Here is a 23,237-nt window from a genome sequence, read left to right on the forward strand (position 1 = left end):
TCTTCTGGAAAATGCTCTACGACTGAGCTATACCTTCCCCATATAATTTTTATTCTAGGATTAGTTTTGAACTGACTCCATGAAACCAGCCAGGGCTATGATGTCCAGCTCTGAATGAGATGTATAAAGTGTTGCATGCTGGGATGTTGAAGAGAGAGCCAGAGCAGTCTGGGTCCCATAGCAGAGCACTGCCAGTGAACAAGAGTGTTTCAGGGATGGGCAACTCCAGATGAAAAGGACCAACACTTGTTAGCTACATGAGAAAACCAGACAATTAGGATTCTCAGAGATAGAGAGAAACAGCCTTTGTCTGGGTGGTTCCATTCGCTTTCCACGCTGTTAGGCCAGGGCTGATAAGCATCTTGTAATATCCAGGGGCGAGCTATACCCACTGGCGAGAGAGTGTGGACAATGAAGCGACACATTGAATGGTCCTCGCCACAAACCTCAGGTTCATCTGAGTAAAGTTACACCCGAGATAAAGCGGTGTTAACAGTTCTCTTTATCTGCACGCCAAGGCACTGTATCGATTACTCTGATCAAAGAATCCATAATAATCCATTCTACGGACTCTGTGAGCTATTTATGAATAAATCTCCATGAGCATCTTTCTCCTCTTTGATTAAATTGTATCTGACAAATTTGGAAAACTGGATTTAGGGGGATTTGATACTGTACCCTAGTGAATAGACATTTGATACGTGTTTGAAGATTTCAAATTTGAAAATTAGGTACATTGGAATCTGATTTTTAGTCCAGTTTTGTAGTTCAATTCAACTTCCCCTTCATTTTACGTCTTGAAAGCTTTGGATAGACGGGCACAAGCACACCCTGTCTTCTGTCTTCCAATCTTTTGTCTCTGTAGTTCCTATTTCTGCCAAGAATGTCACAATACCTAGGTCAGGAGATCTTAAAGGGCTTTGGCATCCCCGTAAAGTTGGAGGATGTTACGGTTGCCAGAAATGTACCTTACACTATGAATGGTTGCGAAATCTATGTCTAAAGAAAGAAAAGAAAAACAGGGGATATGCCATCCTCGTGTACTTCTAATGTGAACTGCCTGTACTTAACTATAGTGTGTATCACTAAAATGTTGAGTGTTGAAAATGGTTTGATGCTATATCTTTGCACCCCTCAGACCTCAGTCAAATGAAAAAGTGCTGATGGTCCTAAACAGGTAGCAGGAATTCTTTAAGAGGCTTAAGAGACACCTGAGACTACACACTGCCTAGTTATTGCATTAATAAGAAACACTGCAATTTATAAAAGGGAGGAGTGACAAAGTAAAAAAGAAAAAAGAGAAACTCAAACGTAATTGCCTGGGCAGAGTTACAGAAGTTCATTACTACAGGAATGCCTCTGCTCACAAAAACAGTGTTATGCCGTTACTCTCTAGAGAGGAAAGGGAAAAAAAGAAAGAATGAAAGAAAGAAAGACAAAATGGATGGGCGGTCATCCCTTACTAAAAAAGAGATGACGAGGAAGAGAGAAAAACAGACCTAGATGAAAACTGGTACCTACAGTAACTGGTAAAAAGCGGAGTTAAAATTGTTGGAGTTGACCATAATTGTACAAGACAACCTGCAAATCTCCAAGTCTAAATTATTGATTGTGGAGGAGCTCACCCAAGAAGAAGAGAATGGTAGAGAAGCTCATACTAGTTTAGGGAGTCTGAGGACATAAAATACTGTAGGCAGTGACTAGTTCTTGTTCTAGTTTGTCAGAGTTCATTAGACTTCTTATCGTAAAAATTAGGAATGAATGGTTACAATTTTTTTGGCTATAAACAAAGTCTGCCATTGTGAATGGCAACACAATAGTTCTGCCTGTCAGCACCTCAACTAATGATTTCCTAATAGGGTTTTTTAGGTCTGGGTACAAACGAATAACTGTAGTTGACTGCATTCCAATGGCGGTGGGACCTAGCTGCTCTAGATATTTATTTCAAATAATGTAAATGTTTATTTATAGATAGCTATTAGTGACTAATTAATTGAGTATGATAACATGTTTGCAATTTAAGTTATATCCTTTATTATTTGACAGTATATAAAACAGACTGTGTTTTCCAACCACTGTGAGGCACCATGTTAAAAGCCAATTCAGGATTATATGTAAACTAATGTATGGCCACGTCTTCACACATAATAATACCATTCAGGTCAAGATATACTTGTAATTATATCTGAAAGAATGTAAACTTCAGTATAAATATTTCCTAGCCTTGATTGGATTATTTAATCGGATGAATCAGTTTACAATTACATGTTAAATCACTTCCCCATTGCAAAAGTTATCAATATTACCATCTCCAGCACAGTGTCTCACCATTAGCAACATAAGGACTCTTTGTGTCTATATTTACAACTAACTTCCCGCCAAACTATCAAGTTGCGGATAGTTATTAAACACTCATGACAGGATTTTCTTCATGCACCAAGATTTGGTTCCCATGATGATCGTGCATACTTGAGTCTGAGTGTGCGTGTATAAGCCGGTCTTGTTATTAAGGTCACTGACTCTGCGTGATTGGAATCTATGAATCACACCTCTCTCTTTGAGCCATCTTCCAATTTTCCCGCCACCCAACCACAGCTCTGACTCGGCCATCTTGGGTATCACGTACAAGTGGGACGTCTAGACATTTCGCCCTGTCACAAAGGTATCATCTTCATACAGTGGGACAAGCTTTTTGGGTTTTGTCTGTCTACCCCAGAGGACTGGCACAGGTGAACTCATTAACCTTTCTTATACCTTTCATTACATCACATGCTTTACCGAGGTTGTCAAATTTAAACTACAATTCAGAGCATGTGTCCATGTTTGTCCATTCAGCAAGATCTTAATACATGAGCTAATGAGACTGAACCTTTGTTTGCTAGCCCAGGGTGGGTCTTAGTCAATTCAAATGTTATAATCTGTGTTGGTTAAGTGAGTCATATTATGGTCCTAAACACAAATGAAACAACTTCCAAACGAGAGATTACATCTATCATAGATGGGCTGCCCACCACAAGCGTTTGAGTCTATGAAACCGTAAACTCGTAATATTATATGCGTAAAACCTTACAAAAGTGTCATAATCTTGGATATGCCACCATGCAGTATTTGGCTTAGGAGGCCCCTTTAATATGCTCATCACCATGACTTGTCGGGTTCTATTTCATAATATGGATACTTAACCCTCTCTCTGTCTAGCAGACATGGGGTATTAAGTGGATCAGGTAGCCTTAATCTGGCCCTTACTGTCTGTCTTCCTCGTCTGCGGGTGTAATGAGAATGGACTCCCAGGAATAGAGGGCATTTGAAAGCCAGGCAACGTCCCCTCTTGGTACTCAAAGGGTATAGTGAGTACACTTAGACTAGAGGGTGCTTAGTCAGGACAAAGATCAAGGCAGATGACTCTGTGAGTTGTGGCAAGTAGAGACTGTGGAGAAGACATCCTGAACGGCACCTCCGAAACTACAGCAGTTAGTCAAGGTACATCTTCAAAGAAACTACAGGCCTGCAACTGAGTGTTTGGAGGCTAATTATTTACTAAGTCTAATCACTAAGCGTATGGTAGATAGGGCAATATCCATGTTTTGTATCATTAATAAATATGTCACAGAGTAGACAAAATTATTGCCACATTTCCGAACCTCAATTTTCCACTACCCTGTGTGGTGACCTGGCCCACCTTTAGCTCCAAGTGTGATAGTCATTACAGGGTTACCAGAAGCTGAGGGCTCAGTGCTCAGATGTTTCCCAGGCCTAGACACTGAGCTGCTGACCTTAGCAACAGTGACAAAGTCATGGATCACCCACACAAACTGACATCATAGGGTTTGGCTAGGTTGTATGGTACGAGGGTTCCCACACGTACTTGAACTTCAAAATGATGTTCAAGGATGTTCAAAGGTAAGGCATGTCTCATAAATAGTGACTGCTTCAACTCCAGATTAAACCTCAACCTTAAGGACAAGGTTACCTTTGAAAAAATCATCTGTTTTCAAGGCATTATATATTTATATTTTTCAAAATCACTTGGATGGATTTCCAGGGCATTTGGGCATTAATGTTTGCCTAAATGTGGTGACATTTCAAATATGTCCCAGTGCAGTACTCATACCAGGTTGATAGTACAAAATATTGTGCAATACTCACCCAGGTGGACAAACACAACCAGGTACACAGGGCTCGTGTGTTGAGCAGGTCAGGTTAAGGAGGAAGGATTCACAGGTTTGTTCACAAGCCAGGCCCCTGTCCATGCCCTCAGAGCAGTCCAGGTACATCTGATCTACTGGGCATAGCTTGTCTGAAAGAATGAATATGGTTTCAAAAACAAAGACCTAGCAAACATTTTCAAATGTAAGTGATCATTTGTCATCTTTTGTTACAGTTTCTACGATTAGAAGTCAAAATGCAAAACAATGCTCAGAAAGACACACTGAGGTAAAGAATGAGACACATCCTCCCTAAGTAATGTTTGGAAAGAAATATGTACAAACTTCTGAAATGATCTATTTTGAGGTGGGAGACACACATCTGTTTCTATCTAGGTAATGTGAAATGATTGTGAATTGAACGTACCGCTCTCAGAACTTTGCAAAATCAGCTTGCCATCCTGACAAACCCTGAGGTGAAAAAGAGAGTAGTTACGGTTAGACTGCAGTTAGGGTTAGACTGCTATAACAGGGCAAGAAGCCTGGAATCATAGTGAATTTGGCAATGGAGATGAGGAAGAGAATCTTACTGTACACCTGCTGAGGTCATGATCACGTCACCTGGTGCATAGTCTGCCCCCAAAAAGCTGCAGGGACACTCGCGCCTAAGGAGGCCAAACACACACACACACACACACATATATAACAGACACAAAAATACATGTACACACAGGCATACATGTACAAACTCTGAATGTGTTGCATCATGATGAACACTTGTCTATTTAAACACTTCTGTGTCTTTAAATGACTATCAATATACCGCTTATACTTCTTTAAACTGTCATTTTTTTTCTTATTGTGAATTTGAGAAACATAAATTCCTAACCCGGTTACATCAGCACTTTAAGTGAATCATTGCCATTACAAAAATCTGAGCTAAAATGGCTGCGGACTCAATCGAGTTGTGCTAAACTTTGTTTAGCGGAGGCTAAAAGCCTTTGTAACATATAGGCCAGTGCAACACATCAGGCTCTGTATTACAAATTCTTTCTCACTGGTTATCAGATATCTGTGTCTTCCACAGCTTGAGTGGGGAATGAATGGGGGGGTTTCACGGAAAATTCCTTGATGTAACCCTAGTACATGGTAAGTAAGGCACAGAGCTACAGAAGATGTAAAAAGCTAGGGACATTTAAGGGGAATTAAGCTGCATGTCTCTCTGGGCAGAGAGTGTTGAAAAGGGAGTGTAATTGTTAAGGTCGGAAGGGGTCTGTCATGTCTATCGGACGACTTCAACAAGTTCCACTTAAAAGTCTGACCCTAAACTTCAGCTGAAATACAAATATCACTTTGAAGGGATTTGTTTTGCTTGCACTTCCTTAACCAGTTGCGATAAGCTTGACAGTTAAAAAGCCGACTTGCCGGGAAACGTGTGCAACCTAGCAGTTGAGATTGAAGTCTGCTCAAGTCAATATTTTCATGATACAATCATCATAATTAATAATCCCCACTGCTGCACAAATTTGAAATAATAAGCTAGAAAAAAAAAGAAAAGTGGAATCAAGTGCTTTCCTGGTCACATGCTTTCCTTTGCAAAACTTTCATTAGAAAAAATATGCTGTTTCACATTCATTTTTAATTAACATGAAAACTCTAAATTTGGAATTGCTTTCCTCTTGGATGTGTTGACCACCTGCAGTCTCACCTGGGTACACAGGTGTGTGTGCGGGTGCTGTAGAACGTGCCCTCCGGACAGACACACCCCTCCTCACACTCCTGCCCACAGTGCTGTGGTACAGCGAGGGCAGAGCAACGGCGCTGGCATGATGACACACACGTCCCATACTCCATAGTCTCAGGACACTGGATGGCTAGAGAGAGGAGGTAAGGTGTGTTACAGTAACATCGTGAGTAGACAAATGTTCTCTTTAAGGACGTTTTCAACTGGAGAAACGTTTCTAATTCCATTCTTTTAGGGCTGATATTAAGTACTTCAGCACATACATTTGATTATATAGAACCTTCTATGGTATGAAATGTCTCCAATCAATCAAGTCCTGCAAGCAATCAATTGAAGGCACATCAAAATCTAAAATGACATGAAAAACACTCACCGCAATCCGGCACGTGTACTCGGAACCTCACAATGATGTGGTACTTGCGGCAGTGGCGTGCATAGTGGGCCAGAGCGGAGCACAGACAGGGTGCGCCACACTTGCACGTGTCGGCCCGGCACTGACGGTGAAACGGTATGGGGCTGAGGTATTCGTGGCACGTGGCGAACAGCTCCTGGTTGAGCACATCGCACATCTCTGTGGCGTAGGACGCTGGGTGGGTCGGGATTGGGGTTAGACAAGAATCAATATGGAAAACACTGGAGGATTTAGAGTTTTAGAATAATGTTAGGCAAGTATAAAACAGTGTGTGAGAGGACTTTTGACTTGGGATCAACCCCAGGATAACAGTGTAGGTTCAAAACTTAACATCTACAACAGTCAAAGGACATATGGTACAGTACATCCTGTCGTGAGAATGTAGAAAGCATTAGGGGGACTCACCTGTTTGCTGGTGTGTGTCACACGGATCGAGCTGGGGCAGGCTGTGGATGGGAGCACAGGCTGACGACACTCTCCAGGCGTTCCCAAACAGCAGTGGGGTGCTTTCTATCATCCCCGATGGAGACCTGAGGACAGGGACAAGCAGGTGAGTAGCATCCAGAGCAGTACCTATCAAGGGCATCTTAGAGAACAGGACAAAGGTTTATTATTTTTCAAAGGAGGATTTGGCGGCGTTACTCCTCATATCAAACGAGGAACAGGGTTGTTCCTTGGTGCTTTTAACCCAGATGTGTGAGGAATACACAAGCAAACTTATGTTATGAGGGGTCATATTCTTTTGCTCGTTGAAAAAGCTTAATTGATTGACATTTACAGAGGACACAGAATACCCATCCTCTCCTTCCCTATTCCAGTAACTGGGCTGCCCATGATTCCATTAAGGAAACATTTCAGGTGAATCTGACATGGCCACAGCCATCTCACGGCCACAGCCATCTCACTTGGGCGCTCATCTGTCCCTCTAAAAGAGGCGATTAAGGAGGTAACCTTTTGATGCCAACCGCCTGGTCAGTGTCCATTACAGAGAGAGAGAGAGAGAGAGAGAGAGAGAGAGAGAGAGAGAGAGAGAGAGAGAGAGAGAGAGAGAAAGAGAGAGAGAGAGAGAGAGAGAGAGAGAGAGAGAGAGAGAGAGAGAAAGAAGAAGAGAGGGGCACTTCACTCTGGATCTCCTTGGCCCTGAAACGAGAGTATCCCCTCTCTATGACCAACCCCTCTTTTTTCTGTCACACACACCCCTCTCAAACACTCACAACCACTCTCTCTTTCTGTCTCTCATCTACCTCTTTCCCCCTCATAGCAGAGTGGCACAAAGAGTCTGGCGCCAATCTAAGAGAGCGCCACCCGCCACGATAGGGTCAGGGGGTCTGGAGATAGGCCGGACACACTTACAGAAAGTCGTCCTGAATGTTGCCATTGAAAGTGCCACACAGGCCGACCGTGTCCTCCTTCCACAGCTCGTCCACCTGCAGGTAGAGGCGGAACTCGCGCCAGCCGTACTGAAGTCGCAACCCGGGAGACGTCCTCACCTGCAGGAACATGGAGGACAGCTCCTGGATGTGGAACACGTCTGGGGAGGGTGGGGAGCATGGAAGGGGTGGAAGGAATGTTGAAAATATACTTTATGATTATTTCCGTATTGTTTCACAAAATCCTGAGTTTATACCACCTAGAGCATATATTTCCTTGTTCCCTTTTTCTACTATTTGTTGAAATAAGTCAAGACATCTCCTACCAAATGAGGGAAGATATGAGATGTCTGAGCTTAATGACACAATTTTCAAACACTGGGGGCACACAAAATAATTGACCCCACCATGAGAAAGTCACAGGATTGAAACATCTAAAGGAGTGAAATATGAGCCCGGACAGGGGCAATACAATATGGCGTAATTGACTTAGAACTGAAAAATGTTGCCATCTAAGAGAAACAACTTCCATTCAATACATCTCTGGTCCAGTCCCCCAACATCACCTGAATGTACATGAGTTTGTTTTAACAATGCCAGCCCCCCCCACCCTCACCCCCCTCCATCCCCAAGGCACAATGCTCATGTGAGGTTACCATCTGAATAGGGCAGGGATATGCGGTACTGGCCCGCCATGAAGACCTCTCCAAGGTGGCTCATTGTGATCTCTGTTCTCGGATCCTCGTCAATGACCAGGCTAACTGATTGGATGCAGGCTCCATCCAAATTCTGAAATTGAGACAAGATGGCTCGATAAAGAATACCGCCATTTTTCCTAATGGCGGCAATTCAGAAGCAGTAGATGAATGGGAGAGAAAGCACATCAAGAGAAAGGGTTGAGGGGGAGTTGAGGGGGGATTGAGTGGGAAAACTATACAGGACAATTATCTCTTTAGAGATCTACCCACTTTGTCAATGGCTAGATGAGGTACTTAATAAGTTTGCAAAACATTCCCAGCAATATCTCAGTTTGAGAGATGGTTTGGGCAGTCAATCCGCAGTGCAAGTTTCTTAAGATAGGGATGCGGAGAAGGGGCTGACAGTAAGCGATATGCTTCCATGAATCGTGTCTTTCACACAGCTGAGAAGTCAAGCCGCCCCCCCCCCCCCCTCACCACCATAAGACCCCTCATTCCATCCCCTTCGTACACTATCCCGTTTTCACACAGCCCGCCCTATATCCCGCCACCTCCGCCTCCTCCTCCCTTCATCGCTCCCAACTACAAAGCAGTCGAGGACTCAGTCACTCTGGACCGAGATAAGGTCATCCAAGGGAATTGCAACATTTGGATTGGTTAGGGGCTGGGAGGGGCCCCTCTGACTTGACTAGAATGCTGTGTGTCATATTATACAGGGGCCCCACTTGCTGCATGTTGAGTAGTGTCATCAGCGGCCGGGGGGTGCTGCTGGGAAATTGGAGGCTTTGAGGAAGAGATGCTCTCAGTCTTTTGTTGCTTCTCATGTTTTATCTGTCAGGGCATTAGATGGTTTGATCACGACACACAACACGTCGCAGAAGGGCTTTCATCTGTGCTCCCTCCCAGCCATCAGGTTTCAGAGCAAAATGTTAGAACCAAACTCCAGTTTCTGCATGATAATACAAACTGGACAGGTAAAACATTTTCCTATCAGCGGAGCGATTACTGTGCAAACTCCTGTTCTATTTGAAAGACATACAGAGCAGGAGTTTGCCAACAAAGCTGATGGAAAGCAATATGATTTTAGTTATCGGTATGGTTTGAAAATGTTTAATTTGCTCTCATCATTTAAAAAGCAATTACATAAGATCATCAAATACAACCACATTGGGCACTATTCATATCATTATGTTACCAAGCAAATCAGTGTGTAATCATATCACTGTGTTGTGATATGATTGAGCACAATGCTGAAAGATATCCAAAAACGACTCACAGGTCCACAAGGTGCATTCTGTATGGTGACAGTGAACTTCCCTGAGTTACGACTCTTTGCCAGGACATACTGGCACGATGCTGGGAAGCTGTACGTCCGACCATCGAATGACTGGAAGTACATATCTCCAGTAACAGAGCACTCTCCTGTGAGGGGTGAGGTCAGAAATTAATAAAAAGTATAACATCAGCTAGTGAGAACCAGTATCATTTCTTGAAATACAATGTTCGGCTCAAACTTAACAGCAGCCTCACGCTGAAATTCAGTATATAAGTATATATTGATGAAAACATGTGACATATAACATATAATTCCATTGGATCATGTTTTGTAACACCTCGTCATTTAAGTTGACATAAAATCCACACGAAAAAATGTGTGCATTGTCATGTTGGTAAGGTAAAGATGTGGACCTGGGCAGCTGTGGTCGGTGCAGTTCCACACTCCCCCCATGCATGTGCTGAAAGGTAGAGAAAGGGGAGAAGTGACCAGGTGGCTCTGGAAACATGAAAGCCTGCACTGATCATCCAGGACCACTGACAGAAATGGGACTGAGAGCAGAAGGCACCCCTCAATCCTGCCCAGATCCGAGATGGCTGAGATTAAATGTAGGATTGCACATTTCCTGGGGAACATATGTGTTGTGTGGATAGAGCAGGAAAGAGTTGCAACAAACATATATCAAATATGGATAGAGCATCATATGTATTCATATGTATATGCATCATAAGGTATATTCCTGTCCCATAAAGTATTCTGAATTTAGTTTTGAGAAAACAACATTTTGCATATGGTCTCACCAGTTGTTGCATTCCTCCTGAACAGTCTGTCCAGATGGGTAGACCATGCCGTGGTACTCGCAGGGGCAGTCTGAGGGCTTCACACAGCTCCCGTCTTCATAGATCAGATCTGTGAGAAGATGTTAGACTAAGAATATACACATACACTGTGAAGGTGATGGAGACCTTGGGACCAAGGCACCAAACCAAAAAAACAAGTTTTATGTCTCACACAAACACTGATATGGAAAAAATACAGCTACAAAATAGCTACATTTAGTTCAGGAGAACTGCTATCAAGAAGAACACAGATTCCATGTCTTACCATCGGGACAGTAACAGCCATCCAGACAAGGCAGTTTGCTGTCGATGCACATCCGGTCCATGTTACAGGAGACAGGGCAGCAAGTGATGCACTCCTTGTACTGCAGCTCAGGAGAACACTGCACCGCTGATGAGAACACAAGGACAGGAAGTGACATCATAGGGGAATGCACTGATACAGGTCACTGGAGTCATTGAGGGCATGGGCGAAACCTTTCGTGACTGTAATGGCCAAAACAAAAATGGTTGATGTGCAAACTTAGCCACTAAAGCAGTCAGCTTTTACTGGCAACTGAACATAACTTGTGGGTTAACAAGCCCGTTAAGGCCAGACTGCTGTAATTTCAACATTTACATGTCGACATAACAAAAAATGTATCTAGGAATTTATACGCTAATATACATTGACACATATTTAGATTTCTGTCATGTAATTTCTGTCCGACCTAAAATAGTTAGATCCATCATAATGAATTAAGGAAGGGGCAATGAGATTACGTACCACACTGCGGTATGTGTGCCCGCCAATGGTGCAGTGGGTGGTCAGCATGGGCACAAGCACGGGCATACTCAGTAAACACCTGGCATACCACATCCCCATTGGGACCCGACCTTTAAAGGAGAGTAACAAACAACGACTCATTCATTTGGGCTAGATAGATGTGTGTTTAGAAGGGCTGTTTAAATTAACTTCTATGCTAAAACTATGCCAGGCCAGCTTCAATGTTTTAACTTAACCATTTGATTTGAAAATAAATTAAGAATTTGCCTTCTTTATTATATGCCATATTTTTCTTAGTTATCTATTATGCACTTTAACATGTTATCTGTTATTAAACTTAAACTACTATAAGCAACACACAATCATAATATGCAGCGTACAGTGGTAGCAGTAGAACTTACTGGCAGAGGTCATTGGAGCAGCTGGACATGTAAGACATCGGACTGACAAACTCATGGCAGGTCTTGAAAGGCTCCTCCAGCAACATGGCGCACACCTCCTCTACTTTCTATGACAATAAAAAAGGATAAAACCATTAATGATTTTAATAAAGAGATTGACCACACTTGGATCCAAGTTCAATCTAATTCATATTTCTTAGTAATCTAGAAACATAATTTACTAAAAGAACAGATAGTTAAGAAGTTAAGTTTGGAAAAGTGTTTTAATGGGTTGCTGGTAGAGATTTGGAACGGTACGGTACCAGCATGGTGTGGGCATCCTGTGAAGCACAGGGCGAGAGAAACATGGAGGGCACCGGGGCACACTTGGCCTGGTGAGGCTCCTCCTCCACCCAGCTGTTCCCAAACATGGCCAGGTCCTGAGTCAGCACATCTGGGGAGATGGACAGAAAGAGAGACATGGCCACCACTTCCACTGTAAATCTACCATTCAATTTTTCAGTGTTCAGACACTGTTTTCTAGACTCAAAAACTGTGTTCAGACCCAGTTACAGACTTTGCATTCAGATATCCTCCTATGCCACTTTTGATAGAAACATGAAATTCAGTAACTGACTAACACAAACAACGGTGCACAATGATCAAGTCTTTCAAGAAAGGTCAACAATGACTTTATTTTTAACGTTTTTGTAACCTGTCTCCAAAATATTTGAGCCCCTACTTACCGTAGCTAGTCTTAAGGTCATCTTGAACATCGGCATTGAAGTTGCCGCACATGCCACAAGTTCTGCCCACATACTCTGGGCTGAGCTTGATATAGACAGAGCCGCTGTGACCGTCCCAAGCCAAGGTAAAGCCCTGCTGCTGGGTGACCAGGACGTAGTGGGAGATGTACTCCAGTTCAATGTCGTGGATGTGGTATGGGAGCTGGAGCCTGAATGAGGAAAGAAGGTTGAGTCAGTCCATTAAATAATAGAATTAGCAAAGAAGAACCAACATACATGTACAGTGTTCATGACAAGTACACATTCAACCTTTTTCTTTCACGGAAATAATGTGGGTTTATGTAGATGGTATACGGATCCTAATTGTTCACCTTTGGCCTTTGAAGGTCACATTGGTCCTGTGCAACCTGATCTCGCCTTCCCATGGCAGAAAGAGACTAATGGAGCGAGTGCAGGTGTATGGAGATGACCGGCAGCCTGGGTCATTGTGAACCTGGAGGGGATCAATCACTCAAAGTCTTTACAGAGAACAGGCAATCATTTTTCAGAGCTTTTCTCTTCTTTCCAAGAACCAGAAGATCCAAGATGATAAAAATGATGGTCACACGGCTAAGGCTGTCCATTTTGTAAGCATCTCTTTGATTAGCGGAGAATTGATATTGCCACTTTGCTTACTATTCTTGTGCTCCCATGGAGTGAGCTTTCCCCTTCTCTTTTTGAGGAACAAAGTAGAGCTTTGTTTTGAATCTATTCATTCATTGTGTGTAATTACAGTATTTACTGATAATGGACATGGATTGACTCTAATAATGAGATGGCCCAATCTTCAGAGGAGAATATGACCAGAGGCAAAGAGTGTACTTAGATGCAACCATTTTCAAAACCACTCCAAGTAGAGAACAGTTCGAAGCAATGGATACTTGGGGAAAACTTGGAGATACTTTTTTCCAAAAGCTCGCTTCTTTTAAACCAGTGACTAAGTTTGGTCAGTTTAACACTTCATCTTTAATGTACTTTCTATGGTATACTAGGAAGCATGTGGTGTTGCTATGGTAGAAGTTGAGGGTGTACCTGTATGATTACATTGGACTGAGTCGTGTCCTCACAGTCCCGCAGCAGAGTGTAGGTGCACTTGCCAGGGTAGAAATAGTACAGGCCATCAAATGTCTCAAAGTTATACTGGCCCCATGCCCGACATGTCATCTCTCTCTCAAACCCTGCATTGGGAACTGGACAAACAAACAGACACAAACATAGAAAACAAACAGGCCAACAAGAAGATAGACTGAGATACTGTAGACAAGCATTAGAATGTATACTTTGATACCAAATGTTATGGCACCATCAAATCTATTGTTTTCAAGGAGGTTCCCAAAGACTTCCATCACATCAGGTAATGACTGTGTGTTACCTGTTTGACAGCGTGTTCCAGTGGCTTGATATAAACTGCAGTCACAAGTCTCTGGGGGTACACACTGGCCTCCATTTAGACAAGGAAACAGACAGGGATCTAAAAAAAAGACAGAAACACATGTCCAACGAGAAGAACAATGTTGTTAAAGGTAATGGTGCAAAACATGTTCAATGTTGTGACAATGTTGTGTGATGCCCTCAATGACAATGACATCCTCATGTCAAGACAAAGTAGCTCAACAAATTGTGTTAGGTGTAGCCCTCTTTGGCATCTTTAGCCTCTCCAACCCAAATTCCTGGAAAGTCACAACTTCCCATAACGATGACTTCAAGGGAAAATCCCCACCTCTGTTTCATGTTCTTTCCCTTCTTCCTCCACCGTCTCCAACGGTGACTTTATGTAGTGTCACACACCAGTGGTCCTGAGTGTCCCCCCACCCGCACACCAAAAACAGAAGGTTCCAGAGGGTGCACACAACGCCCCGATTATATCGTGCCAACATGAACAACATATGGCCAGTGGTTAAGGAGACAGCTGAACAGTGGCCATACAATCTGACCCCGGGCCGGACCCCCGACAGCCTATAGAGGTACACCTGACATCAGAGACCCCCAGACTGGGCTGAGCTTGGGGTTGGATAAAGGGTCTCCCCTCGCCCCTTCCCCTACTCAGTGTGCTCCATGTAAAGGGAGGCCAGACAGAGAGGTCAATTGTTCTTCCACTGAAGCATAAGACTGGTTGTGGATCTGGGGGGTTTGGCTATGAGTAGAGACAGGACAGTAACTTTGCACTTTGGGTTGTAAAACATGCTCCTCATTCAATGTATGGCTTTAACTGAATGTCTCACATTGAGAACTTAGGGACTGAATATGGGTATTATAGTGGAAAGAAGTGCATATTTTGAGGTGCTAACAACATGAGTGAGCATCTTTCATGTGAAATACATTAATGTATAACAGAAGCTGTTCAACAAGTGGTACCTGTGGCTCTGCGTATAGATGGCTTGTTTGAGGATTTGTAGAGGGGAAACGTATTGTTTGGAGCTTTGTATACTGACGGTGTACCAGTTGATGCTTTGACTGAGGACAAATTGACTGATGTGGCAAAAGTTGTATTGGTTGAAGTCCCACTGGCCGATGTCTTATTGGTTGATATCGTGATGGCTGACATGTCACTCGATGATACATTGGCTAATATTGCTGTTGAATTGGCAAATGTGTTGGTTGCTAATGCTGCAGAAGCTCTTGGGAGTTCCTTAGGAGAGGGTAAAAAAATTAAATCAATGTCAATCAATGTGAATACAGTACAGTAGCAGAGCATAAACTTGACCCTGGACTTGCGTTTCTAAACCTGGTTTAAACAACTAGCCTATGTTAAATGTTATCATATGGAGATCCTTGGCAGTGTTTGATAAGTGAGCAATTTATCTTTGTCAGCAAACCAAAACTAAGTCCTTGTAACACAACCTGGATCGTTTAATTAATTGTGTTACGTTTCTCGACTTTAATATATAATACAGAAATGCCTCAACAATCTGGAGAAACAAGCCCTGCTCTCAGATAACAGATTAATTAAGGTTTGATTAAATGTTGGACATTGAAACGTTTTACAAATCTGCGTCTTGTCTGGCAAAATTCCGTCCTGAATTACATTTGTTGGTGCCAAATCAAATCTAGAAAATGATCAAGAAATCCAGGTATCGCATAAGTTAATATGTGGGTGTGTGGATAGAGCTGTCATCCACCATTGATTATCCTACAGCAATAGACTTTCTGTCACATAGAAACTTGCCAATAGGACAAAAAAAGTGTTGGGTGTTCTCCCATTTGAGTTCAGGAACAATGCAAGCGGGCTTGGTAGTTCTAGATATAAAGCTTGTGCAGTTTAGGTTTAGATCAAAGTTGAGACAAAAAAGAATCAGTTTGTCCTGTCTGCCCCAGAATACGCTTTTCCCTCCCCATAGATGCAGCACATATACCTCACCTGGGACTCAACCACCACCTGTATTACAAACCTTCAACCCTGTCTGAACACATGAGCCCTCAAACCTCTGCTTTCATCTCAGAGAGCAGGGACAAAGCCTGGCCAGCGGAGAGGGGAGAGGCAGCATTTGTTTGAATAATTAAAGATAGGTAATTAGCCAGGGTATTGTGAGCAGGAGTGAGATAACAAGACCACAACAACGTTGTTGTGCCTACTGTAGTCTTGTTTTCATTCTAAATTACATGTATGGGATTCACTTTGCACAACCTATAAACACCATGATGTTGATAGCATATTGAGTAAGATAGCCTACGTGTTCCAATAGGCTCCTGAGATTATATAGATTGCTGTAACAATGCATTTGAAAGATTACTGTAACAATGACTAGCCGCAATAGACTGTAGTCTACAACATATACCATGATATAACCATTTGACCTTATTATCGAAATATGAAACTAATCAATCGAAGTGGAATACATTATGGCAATAGCCTAATATAAGGACTTTTGATAGTGTGGCTCCCTGACGTTACTAATCGCCTGCATTTCATTTTCCTGGTTTATTGACTCGAAATATTTGCTCGAAAAGTCGGCTGAGGAGGAACATAAGAATAGGTTGATTATGCAATCAGTGTCATTATTCAAGTTCATGTTGGGCGTTAATACATTTGCATTATATGTGCATTTTATGGAAATGAAACTACTAATCATCCTGACTGCTGGCTTCTGTGCCTGACGTATTTAACGTGCTCTATCAATGCAACGTTTCAAAACAGCGACTCCGTTCGCCTACCTGCCCTCTTTGGGAAGCGGTATCCCATTTCGGCAGCATTATACTGCTGCTTTTACTGTTGGAAGAAAGAGAACAAGGCAAGGTTTGTTCTTCACAGGTAATCAGCACTTGTGTTAGTCCGAAAAAGAGGCATTGCGCAAAAGACAAAGCTTTTTCCCTGACACCAACAGAAAAGGCTTCCACTCAAAATGACTAGGCAATAGAAAACAATTGATGGATGGTTAAAACTTCTGTATAATCTTTCTGCATGCACAAATTCGATTTTGCACTTGATGTTACAGCAACAAAATTGTAATAACAATAGGACTACGTGTTATTGATATTATTAGCTAACGTTATCCAAAAATGAATTAGCCTAGGCCTGTCATTTGCATGAAATAACAATAACCTATAAATGAGGTAATCTCAACATGCGAAAGAATGAACATGCATCAAATTAAGACTCACTTATCAAAATCATTCCAGTTTGTTATGTTCACTCTGTCAATACCCCAAGACATATGCGCTGAAAAAAATAAAATAAAAAAATAACAATCATAAACAGAATCCTGAAATAGCCTTCTGTTTAAGAGTCAATGGTATAATTTAGGCTAGAACAAAACATAACTGTCGTAAAGGTTATTTGCAGAGTTAACTTATTGCAGGTGGCCGTGTGAGGCGATTTGTTAAAAGTAGATTCTAGAGAAGTGCACAGCTGCTCCGGCACGTCTACAACTTCAAAGATAGGCTAACTAACAAAAACGGTTGGATTGAACAAACTAAATGTTGTTAATTATAACCAAAACAATGACACACAATTAGACATCACCTACCTTGATAAATAAGGATAAAATAGAAAGATAAAAAATGCAAAAATCTTTTCCTGCTAAGACTTAAATTAGGATCCATTCGTGATTCATACGACCCACGATGAGTGGAATCAGTTTCTCCCTTGCCAGTTAAAATCAAGTTTAGCTGTACCATCGAAACATTTTTTCTGATACCATCACGTTTATTTCCTCCGCATAGACTCGCACTCCCTCTCTCTCTTTCTCCATTCAGCTGATCAAGTGACCATCCTTGCTCCTTGGTTAAGGACTATCCGCTCCATCCTATTTGCATAATATATGCAAGGTGAACAGGTAGTCGCGTAAAGGCAGACGTGAGAATGTCGTTTTATGCTCTATGTTGATCAACGAAGTCATAAGACCCTGGGGTAGTCAGGAGATATGATATTGTTTGGGGATTCATGTCAAATACGTAAATGTTATCAAGGCCTATAGTAACATAAAAACGGTTGGGCTAAGATTTATTTAAATGATTCAAGGAGAAAACAGGTGTAGGCCTACCCAATTAGGCATCGAATGTAATTTGTTAGAAATGTTGGAATTTATATAAAGTTGAACATGAAACCTTCTAAATTAATGTTGCAGTATATTTCAGCCTAATTGAAGCCATCGACTCTACAGGCAAGTCAAATTGGCTCGTTAGCATAGGCCTACCGGTGAAGTACCCACCTTGCTGTTTCAATGGCGCCCTCGTGTGGGAAGTATAAGGAAAACATCGCAATAATTCTGATTCTGTTAGCTTCTCCCTCATTCTTTTCTCCTCTTGTAATTATCAATAATTATTATTAAAAACAGTATCAGCTGCATCTGTGAGAATGAGCAAAGATTTAGGGTAAGTGATATTATCTTTCTATGTGAAGCATCCATTTGTCACATGGCAAACCTCCAAGGGAATGATGGGGACACTAAATGTCAATTACGGGGTCAACACCACAGGAATTCCAGCCAGTTTATGAACTGCACACCTGTGATTCCACCCAGTGTGGGTGGAATTGTGACCTTTGTTGACCATTATTGTACTCCACAAACCCTCTAAAAACAGGTAATGAAACCCAACCCTCAGGAGTGAAACCTTACATGTTTAACATGACCCGTGGAAATACAATCTCACTTTCCATGCAGATTACTGGTCATGATCTCATGATCTCAGCGTGGTTGACACACATACAGGTCAGATTTCAACAGAGGAAGTGGCCCTATGTCTGGGGGACACACAAGCAGTGCTCTCACAGAGAAAAGGGCATTGAGCAAATCCCCTTGGAGACTTCCCGGGGTGCTCCCATGTCCCACGCCCCCTTTATGCTGCTCCACCATTGTGAGTCTGGTTTCATAAGAGGAAACAGGACCTGAGAAAAGGGGGGACATGACCGGGGGTGGGGGCCACTGTACTGAGATGTGGGCTCAGAGGTTTGGTAAAGCCTGATTAAAAGTGCACGCTAAAGCTAACTCACACTTAGGGTCTGAGAGCATCCCCGGGTGCTCTCAGGGTGCTTCCCAGTGTGCACCGGGTCAGTAATCTCCTTTTTGCTGAAAGCCTGGCGCCTGCTTTGTGCCAAGCAGCGAAGAGAGTTCTTTCAGGCTGGTTATGAAGCAGCTATAACAATGCATCTGTTGACTCTTTGATGGTTCCACCAGGAATGCATTTGTCTTTCAAACTGTCAATACTAATTATGAATTTATTTCAAAGTCAAGACATATCAATTCGACTGTAAACCATTATTCACTCTTGTGAACCTGTTAAACTGTCATATTTAAAATGAAAACTAAGATATTTGGTGTGACATGAGCATTTTACTAGACATTTAAAAACATTTCCTATTTATACATGTCCTATACATTTCAAATTGCATCAAAACCTGTACAATAAAAACAATTGCAGTATAGTGTTTGTTTTCTAAATAATGTTGAGATGTATTTTATGTTTGGTTTGCAATAGTATGACTGAAATTAATGAATGTTTTTACAAGGAAGTGGTATAGGCATGGTCTGCTACTCTTGGCAAAGTGGTCTGTAAAAAAAGAAAATCTAGCCAAATGAAGAGTTGGGAGTCCTTAAGCTAAATGTGATGAGCTACCGAAACATATTAAATAACAATTTCTGCAAAACAATGACTGATTTGGCATGCTTAAGAAGGGAAGCCATAATCAGATTGACAACTGGTTAATAAACTATAAAGCTTAACAACAAAAGATGATTATAATGAATGCAATCAATTATATGTCAAACTAAAATTAGTATTTGGGACATTTGGTATCTACAAGTTCAACACAAATCTGTATGGAAAAAAGGATGTGGAAGAGTCCCATATTGACTGATATGCAACACTCTAGGTCAGTTTTCTGGACTTTATTTGTCCTCTAGTGATGATGGACAGTGAATGTTGCCCCAACTTTCCAAAATCACAACCAGAAATTAACATCTGAGGTATTACTGGATAAGCACTATAAAATGGCTTGGTACAATCACAAGGAAAAATGGGATGTGACCTCATGTTTATTGAAGGCACAGAACCAGAAAGGGAGCAAAGCCCATCGAATGGTGGGTGGGTACCATCATTTGAAGGAAAAAGAAAAGTCTGGACAAAGACCGGCAAGTAGCAAAACCTACAACCCATTACTAAGATTCTGTGATTCCTTTTTCAGTAACAGCAATCTTGTCAATATCACTGCCAAACAGAACCGGATGGCACAATCTAAAGAAAGCAGCTTTAGGTCTCCAAGAGGGGCAAAGGAAGAGAGGTTGAAGAGCGTTGCTCCCTCAAGGAAAACAACTCACCTGGGTGGCAAGACACCTACAATAGCAATATTCTACAAACACTGAAGTTCTTACCTACAGTACAGCAATACCCTGATCCATCAAATTTATGCAACACAGAACATAACAATAATTAGACCTTAAAAAAAGAAAACAAATATAAATCAACCCAGTGTGTCCACATTATTGAGTGGTTCTGCGTGTGTGTGTGTGTGTGTTAGAGAGGCATTTGGATAGAGTCCCGAGGCTGTCTCGTGTAGTGTTATCTAGGCCGATGGTTAGCTAGGAGGAAGTCCTTGTCTTTGCAGGTGAGGCATAGTTTGAGGTTCCGGAGGGAGCCGCCAGCACATGAGAAAGCCCACATTCCCATCAGGAACATGATGATGTAGGTGGGCACCAGACTGCCCACATACTGAGGGTTCTGGAACGTCTGCAACAAATGACATATGTTAAGTTCTCCTGGTTGCTTGTCATACTATACTTGTATAGTGGAGTTGAAGACTTGTGCCAGTTGGTCAATATATTCATTAGTAGGCAACACTGAGACCTTTAAAATTATGGTAACTTCTCTGCAGGCCTTCTTTGAAGTATGGCTAATGACTAAGGTAAGTACTTGAATGAATGAACTAACTTCCCTTACAGGGGAAATGTTGTTCCCTAAAATGTTAAATGTTGCTCACTTACCAAACAAGATACCAGCAGGTGGCTGATGACCACCACACCCACAGACCACCAGTGCTTCTTCTCACAGGCCTCAAAGAACACCACCCCCCAGAACATGTGCAGTAGGATGATGGCCATAGTCATGAAGGCTGGGGTTGGGCACAACACAGGTAGCATCTGTTAGCATGCTACAGTACATTGAGGTATAAATAATCATGACCTGGAGTCAAGAGGAGATGTATGCACAAATTCTAGAGCTACAAAACCAATATTATTTTTCTACGCTTCAAACAAAGCTTAACATGTATTGGCCTCAGAAACTAAAGTAGACCATGCTTAGTGCTGACTTAGTATTTGTGAAGGTCAGATTATTTAATACGTAATTCAAGGAACCCTAAGGTAACCTCCTGTTAGTTCTGAGTTAAAGTGCATGACAACACCTACCGACACTAAGCTAGTAGATTGTGTACTATGCTAAGTTATGAAAGTATGTAGCCACATATATCTTTACCTGAGGACAAAAAGTAGTGTTGGGAGTCCCCATGGATCCCTATAGTCCCAGGGCCTGCAGAGTCTGCCAGGATGTTGACCATTGAGAACGCTCCACTCATGAAGCCAAAGCCCAAGCCAGACACTGAAGGACACACATGATGACATCACTCACACATTCAAATCACATCCTCCAACTTCATCTCATATAGAGGTATCATAAAAATGATGGCAAGGATGCAAGCAAAACCACAACATTTTTTATGAACACAACACGACATAATAGGCTACCATGTCAGCTTTAACAAGTATCCATCTAAAAACGTGATTGTCCCCCTACTTTATTCACTGTATAGCCGAACATTTTTGAATTTGGAGTGGGACATAGTCTCAGTTCTTTCAACATACCGTAGGCCAGCTGCCTTATGGAAATTGGCATGGTCTCCTCTTGACTCAGAGCAAGCAACCCTTCATTTGCTTTCCTGACAACACAAACAAAATGTACATTATAAATAAAGTTGACTAAAGTTGTTTCTTACACAGACTGAAAACAAAGAGATCAGATCACCATGTACAGTATCTATGTCAGTTGGTGGAATATCAAGTTCTCTTCTAGCAATGATATGCATCGTTCTTTGGTTCACTGTGTGAAAAAAACCCAGAGGGCTGATGAACCCATGGTGGAGCAGCACACAAACAGGTCATGGGATAAGCTTACTTCAGTAGCTTGTAGTAACCAAAGCGGAAAGTTTCCTGAAGGAGTACAGCGAGCACCACTCCGAATATGAGCAGGCCTTTCTGTTGAGAGGTGCTTTCTTTGTTGCTGATCTGAACTGTAATGAACCACACCAATGAAGATAGCAGCAGCGACACCAACCAGAAGAAGGCCCTGGAGAAAACAGTTGAGCATCAAGAATACATATGTAGCTAAATACATGCTGCATGATCATTTTCAATCAACTTGGAATAAAGACACGGCATCCAATAGATTGATGCGGAAATTTGCCAATACAATTTCCTATGCATTAACCGATTTATTAAAAGAGAAAGCAAAGAGAAGTTATGCACCACTACAAATCACAAACATCGCTGTTTTGCGGGCTCAGACTAATTGCTGGGATAGACCAGAATCTTAAGAGTATGGATTAGAACGTATTGAAATACATTATATGAAAGTATATAGTCCTCATGTCCACACACTAACTCAGAAAATCACATGTCATAGTTAGCTCACATTCAATGATTGAATGTTGGCAATCATCATCGTTCCAGAAAATAGTCTGAGCCACAATACGCGTTGGCTTGCATGCAAGCTAACAGTTATGCTAACTGATAAAGATACTCACCCGGCTATGAGAAAGATGACCCGCAGTGGGTCTCTAGCAATTGTAAACAAGAACAAAGCAATGGCTGGGCCAAATGCGATGAATGTACAGCCGAAAAAAACGGCTGCTGTCATTTTGTGATTTAGAAACCAAGGAGACGAACAAAAATTAGCAGCTAAAACAGTTCCTGACGCGCCCTGTCCTCTTTCTTATTGTTCAAGTGACCTTGTTTTTTCAGTCCTTTAACGCTATAAAGATACTACCTTACTGATGTACTTCGTTAAACCCCTGATAATCTAAATGTGTTATTTAAATGTAATATAATTATAAGACGCTTTTGTAGACCCACATTTATTCTGCTTCTGAACACTTCCTGTTCTCGTTTTCTGAAGTCATGTGACAAAGCAAAACAGTGAAGAACTTGTGCTGAGTTTTGGCTCGCAAGTTAAATGTATTGTTGTGTAAACTCGTGTTTGATTTTTCTAGATGTTTCCGGGTACTGGAATGGTGTTTGTTTAAACTACTTTGGTGCAATACCTTATAAATAAATGTCCTGTGTCTGGAACATTTTTCACGACGAATGCCCAGTTTTTACACTTTCTATGATCTATG

At 41.9% G+C, this 23,237-nt stretch overlaps 2 protein-coding genes and 1 long non-coding RNA gene across 3 annotated transcripts in view; all 3 read right to left on the minus strand.

The window, feature by feature from the left end:
* The window catches only part of otog (otogelin), a 36,141-nt gene extending 22,034 nt beyond the window's left edge, over positions 1-14,107 (minus strand). The window contains exons 1-20 of the mRNA XM_047042371.1: positions 14,098-14,107; positions 13,788-13,886; positions 13,448-13,605; positions 12,748-12,869; positions 12,377-12,585; positions 11,954-12,084; positions 11,652-11,758; positions 11,251-11,360; positions 10,750-10,875; positions 10,446-10,554; positions 10,059-10,105; positions 9,646-9,791; positions 8,328-8,460; positions 7,655-7,832; positions 6,707-6,831; positions 6,263-6,475; positions 5,854-6,019; positions 4,736-4,810; positions 4,573-4,616; positions 4,147-4,297 (exon numbers count right to left, since the gene is read on the minus strand). Of these exons, the coding sequence (XP_046898327.1) occupies positions 4,147-4,297; positions 4,573-4,616; positions 4,736-4,810; positions 5,854-6,019; positions 6,263-6,475; positions 6,707-6,831; positions 7,655-7,832; positions 8,328-8,460; positions 9,646-9,791; positions 10,059-10,105; positions 10,446-10,554; positions 10,750-10,875; positions 11,251-11,360; positions 11,652-11,758; positions 11,954-12,084; positions 12,377-12,585; positions 12,748-12,869; positions 13,448-13,605; positions 13,788-13,886; positions 14,098-14,107 (2,459 nt within the window). The remainder of the gene's footprint in view (positions 1-4,146; positions 4,298-4,572; positions 4,617-4,735; positions 4,811-5,853; positions 6,020-6,262; positions 6,476-6,706; positions 6,832-7,654; positions 7,833-8,327; positions 8,461-9,645; positions 9,792-10,058; positions 10,106-10,445; positions 10,555-10,749; positions 10,876-11,250; positions 11,361-11,651; positions 11,759-11,953; positions 12,085-12,376; positions 12,586-12,747; positions 12,870-13,447; positions 13,606-13,787; positions 13,887-14,097) is intronic.
* Positions 14,108-14,782: 675 nt separating this feature from the next.
* On the minus strand, positions 14,783-17,048 carry LOC124481420. Its single transcript, XR_006957640.1, has 3 exons — positions 17,015-17,048; positions 16,568-16,622; positions 14,783-15,044 (listed from the first exon to the last, which is right to left on the minus strand). It is a non-coding gene; the product is annotated as an uncharacterized LOC124481420 (long non-coding RNA).
* A 2,037-nt stretch (positions 17,049-19,085) lies between these two features.
* Positions 19,086-23,026, minus strand: aph1b (APH1B gamma secretase subunit). The gene is made up of 6 exons (XM_047042714.1): positions 22,647-23,026; positions 22,019-22,189; positions 21,709-21,782; positions 21,323-21,445; positions 20,833-20,960; positions 19,086-20,578 (listed from the first exon to the last, which is right to left on the minus strand). The coding sequence occupies exons 1-6, from the start codon at positions 22,757-22,759 to the stop codon at positions 20,411-20,413; spliced, it is 777 nt and encodes a 258-aa protein (XP_046898670.1). The 5' UTR covers positions 22,760-23,026; the 3' UTR covers positions 19,086-20,410.
* Between the last annotated feature and the right edge of the window lie 211 nt (positions 23,027-23,237).

The sequence above is a fragment of the Hypomesus transpacificus genome, chromosome 19 (assembly GCF_021917145.1).
Source record: "Hypomesus transpacificus isolate Combined female chromosome 19, fHypTra1, whole genome shotgun sequence".
NCBI lineage: Eukaryota > Metazoa > Chordata > Actinopteri > Osmeriformes > Osmeridae > Hypomesus > Hypomesus transpacificus.